Raw genomic sequence first — 4,441 nt, 5'->3', positions numbered from 1 at the left:
CAGTCTTACATCGGGGAAACAAAACAGCCACTGGCCAAAAGGATGGCCCAGCACAGAAGATCAACATCATCAGGCCAGGACTCTGCGGTCTACACTCATCTCCAGGCCAGCGGTCACTCTTTCAGGGATGAAGATGTTCACATCCTGGACAGAGAGGAACGATGGTTTGAGAGAGGAGTAAAGGAGGCCATCTTTGTGAAAAGAAACCGTCCATCATTAAACAGGGGTGGAGGCCTCCGGGTTCAACTGTCCCCCTCTTACAATGCTGTGATTGCTAGTATCACTCAGCCCTCTGTGAACAGTAAACAGCCATCAGTGTGCTAATGATCCATTGTTATGCTGATGGTCCTTCTTGAGCATGTGATCAGCTGGTTTTGGTTGTCAGCAGCAAAACTGGTTGATCCACCCTGAGACGGTGCTATTTAAGAGACTGAGCTGAATACAGCTCCTCAGACTGAGGAAGTCTCTCGGATGAGAGACGAAACGTTTCTACATTTTTTTGTTGATTTGCTTTGTTTTGTTTTTTTTGAATGTCCAGAGGACCAGATTTAACATTTTTAGATCTCCCCAGTAATGTTTGACTCTCTGTCACTCAGCTTGAGGAAGAAATTAAGCAGTCTAACCAGACCCAACCACTTCCACCTGACTGTCCTAAGAACAGAGTGTTTGTACCTGCACACCATGTCAATAAGGTATTAATAATAATAACAATAATAATTTATTCAATTTGTACTGCACTGTACATTTTACAATCTCAAGGTGCTACAATATAAAATATCTAAAGAGAATAAAATGTGGACTAAAAAAGGACTAAAAAATGTTAAAAGCTAAACTGCAGGATTAAAATACTTTTAAACACTATAAAATCTTTTAAATAAAAAGGTCTTCAGTCTTTTCTTAAAACTTTCTGTAGTCTGGGGTATCCTTAGATGGTCAGGGAGGTTGTTCCACAGACGAGGAGCAGCAGAGCAAAAGGCCCTGTCACCCATGGTGCACAGTTTTGTCCGGGGAGGGTGGAGTTTGTAGGAATTTGTGGAGCGGAGGGATCGTGTTGATGTCTGAGCAGTGAGCAGTTCTTTAAGATAGTGTGGAGCATTGCCGTGAATGGATTGGTGGGTGAGTAAGTGATATAAAAATATATTAAGTTGCCTTTATGCCTATTCAAACATATATTTTGTCAAAATTAAAGAGTTGTATTTATGTTTTACATGCCATAAAGGCAAAGGGTGGAATGATATAGAAATATGTTTTATAAGGTTTTAAGTTGCCTTTATATCTATTCAAACATATATTATCTTTATGTTACTTATAATCATCAGAACACTCTTTGATGGTGTGCAGAGGGACGGAGGGGTGCAGTGTGTGTGTGTTCTTTTTAGGAATGCTTTATTGAATTTAGGAGTGTTTTTGGCAGCAGGGCTTGGCCCGCCCTGCGATCACGGCACTCCGTTATGGGAACAACATGTTTTCGACAGCAGGCTCTCACGCGATTGCCTCGGTTTTGCACAACATGTTTTTATGAGCCACCAGCTGCTCATCCGTTGCTCTGGGAACCATCAAACTTGTCTTTATCTACTCTCACGCGATCCGGTCAGGGAGGGGTATTTAGGAAGCACAACATTGTGAGAAAATCAGAAGTCTGCTGTGGACCAACGCGCGTGAGTGCCCAGCGATTGATGTGATTCCTGTTTACCCGGGTCGAACGGCTTCCCGACCACGTGTCACGGTGAGAGGCTCTCATATCAATTTGTGTGTGTAAAGAGTGTACAAGTGTACATGTTTGCTTGGCTGTTTTTCTGTGGCAGATTAATAAATGACACTATTATTTCTAGCAGTAACAGTCTCCTTTGATTTATTTCCTTTCGTGTGAATCATCGGGTGCCGACCGTTCACGACCCCTGTTAATTTCATAATACAGTAAGGAAACCTTGTATTCAATACGGAGCGAAATGGGAAGCCAGTGCAGAGATTTAAGGATTGGGGTGATGTGATCATGTTTCCTTTGCTTCGGGTACTTGAACTTTGCCATAAATCTCGTTTGTTTAGCCACCCAGGTATAACAAAGACCCTGGCCCTGGTTAGAGCCCAGTTTTGGTGGAAGGACCTGGTTAAAGACGTCAAGGATTTTGTCTCCACCTGTCGCCAATGCTGCCAGGCTAAGACATCTAGACGCCCACCTGCAGGTCTGTTACATCCTCTTCCTATACCTTCACGCCCTTGGTCCCATATCGCCATGGATTTTATCACAGGTCTCCCCTCATCTGCTGGAAATACGGTCATCCTCACCATTGTGGACCGTTTTTCTAAGATGGTCCACCTAGTACCTCTTAAAAAAACTCCCTTCAGCCAAGGAGTTGGGGGAGGTCATGGTAAGAGGTTTTTCGTCTTCATGGACTTCCTAAAGACATTGTCTCTGACCGTGGTCCCCAATTTTTTTTCACGGTTTTGGAAGGAGTTTTGTACACTTCTAGGAATCACTGTAAGCCTCTCCTCTGGTTTCCACCCCCAGACTGATGGCCAAAGTGAAAGGGCCAACCAGGAGGTGGAAACTAAGCTATGTCTACTGTGCGAGGGGGACCCAACCAAGCTAATCTACCATGGGTGGAACACGCCATTAACTCTCTGCCATCTGCTGCCTCAGGTTTGTCCCCCTTCTACACAGTTTATGGCTTCCAACCGCCTGTGTTTTCTATTCAGGGGAAGGAGGCTCGAGTCCCGTCTGCCCACAGAGCTGCCCTCAGGTGTCAGCGGATCTGGAAAAGAGCCAGAAGAGCTCTCATCAAGACATCTGCCATCTACATCAGGGGTGCCAACCAGCATCGCTCTCAGAACCCACCCTACCAGGTGGGCCAGAGGGTCTGGCTATCTACTAAAGACCTTCCTCTCAGGGTGGAGTCTCGTAAACTGGCACCCCGCTTCATGGGTCCTTTTCCCATTGCCAAGGTCATTAACCAGGTGGCTGTACGTCTCAAATTACCTTGCTCACTAAGGGTCCACCCAACCTTCTACGTCTCCGTCAAGCCCTTGATATCATCAAGTTTATTATAGTAACATCCTCACTTGCATGTTTGGGGACTTAAAGGGGGCATAATAAGAAAACGTAACCCGTATTGCTTGCAGAAGTTGTAATTTTAAAAGCTTAATGTTTTCTGTTAACAGCTGCATGTGGTGGATCCCTATAAGAACAAACTGACCTGTCCCTCTCCTCCTCCGCTGACAATCCTCTTGCAGTCACTGGTGCCAGCGATGGCTGTCACACCCATGTTGTGAGCATTGTCAATGATGAGCATCAGCTTTCCGCTTTTTGGCGCAAACATGCGAATCTTACCATCATTCCATGCTGGAAGAAAGTAAAATCAGGTATTTACCAGCCAGCAACTGATTTGATTCAGTACTTTAGACTGAATCCACAGATTTCTGATGGACACTCTCTCTAATTCTTACCGCTAATGATGCTGTGTCCATCGATCATAAAGTCCAGGGAATTGCAGGTCACGTTGGGCACAGTGATACGCAGCAGCTCCTTGGGCTTATCTATGTGCCACAATCTGATGTCTTCTTCACCACATGTTGCAAAAAGTTCAGATATTCCACTAACAACATTAGAAGACAGAGTGGGGGTCATGTGGAGGTAATCATCAGCTCTAAAATAAATTGTAACTGAGTTCAAGGTCTTAACTTAGATATAATAATGTCTGTAATGGAAATAGGTTCAGTACATGTTAAACATTTTCCTTAAAACATTGAACCTTGTATGTGTCACAATCTAGTGAGAACAATAAGGAATTATGTGGTTATATGACAGTGACTCAAAGCTTTTTAAATAAAAGTGTTACAAATTCACAAACACACAATTTCACTTTTTTTTGCTTGATAGAAATATCTGGTTCAAAAAGCAACTGATAGTGATATGTGAACTGGAGGAGGAGACCCAAGACTAAATGTGAGTCAGAGATGATTAAAAACATGAAGGAAAGGCCAGAAGCACAGTCTAAACACCATCATTAATTCATAAAAAGATAAAGAAGCATTAATCAAGAACTGTTTGTCCAGTCTAACAACACATCTGACTTTACTTTGTCTGTTGGGTAAAAGACATGTATGTATATGTTCTAGAGGAACCCACCTGTTGATGAAGGCGACAGACAATTTTTGTGCCTATAATCTGTGTGGTGCATTATTTTATGAACCACTGGATGAATTTTATTGAAACATTCATAAAGTAATCATTGGATTTATATTTAAAATTATTAACTTTTGGAGTCAACCCAATTCAAGTCAGCTGAAGAAACAAGTGAAATTAGGACACAAAATAGCTATAACTCAGCTAATTTGACAGATATCTGTCATGAACCAGAGGCCGGATCGCAAACAACAACAACAACCACTGAGAGGGTTAAAAGATTTATTGTGAAATAAAGTAAAACTCTGGAGTAGGTCC

At 42.8% G+C, this 4,441-nt stretch overlaps 1 protein-coding gene across 1 annotated transcript in view; it reads right to left on the bottom strand.

The window, feature by feature from the left end:
• Positions 1–2,744: 2,744 nt before the first annotated feature.
• Positions 2,745–4,441, bottom strand: part of cfap52 (cilia and flagella associated protein 52) — a 56,973-nt gene continuing 55,276 nt past the window's right edge. Inside the window, exons 9-11 of the mRNA XM_037689869.1 lie at positions 3,445–3,593; positions 3,195–3,340; positions 2,745–2,753 (exon numbers count right to left, since the gene is read on the bottom strand). Of these exons, the coding sequence (XP_037545797.1) occupies positions 2,745–2,753; positions 3,195–3,340; positions 3,445–3,593 (304 nt within the window). The remainder of the gene's footprint in view (positions 2,754–3,194; positions 3,341–3,444; positions 3,594–4,441) is intronic.

Source organism: Nematolebias whitei, chromosome 16, assembly GCF_014905685.2.
Source record: "Nematolebias whitei isolate Nwh7 chromosome 16, NemWhi1, whole genome shotgun sequence".
Taxonomy (NCBI): domain Eukaryota; kingdom Metazoa; phylum Chordata; class Actinopteri; order Cyprinodontiformes; family Rivulidae; genus Nematolebias; species Nematolebias whitei.
Note: the sequence above shows the minus strand (reverse complement) of the source record. Positions and strands in the feature narration are given on the sequence as shown.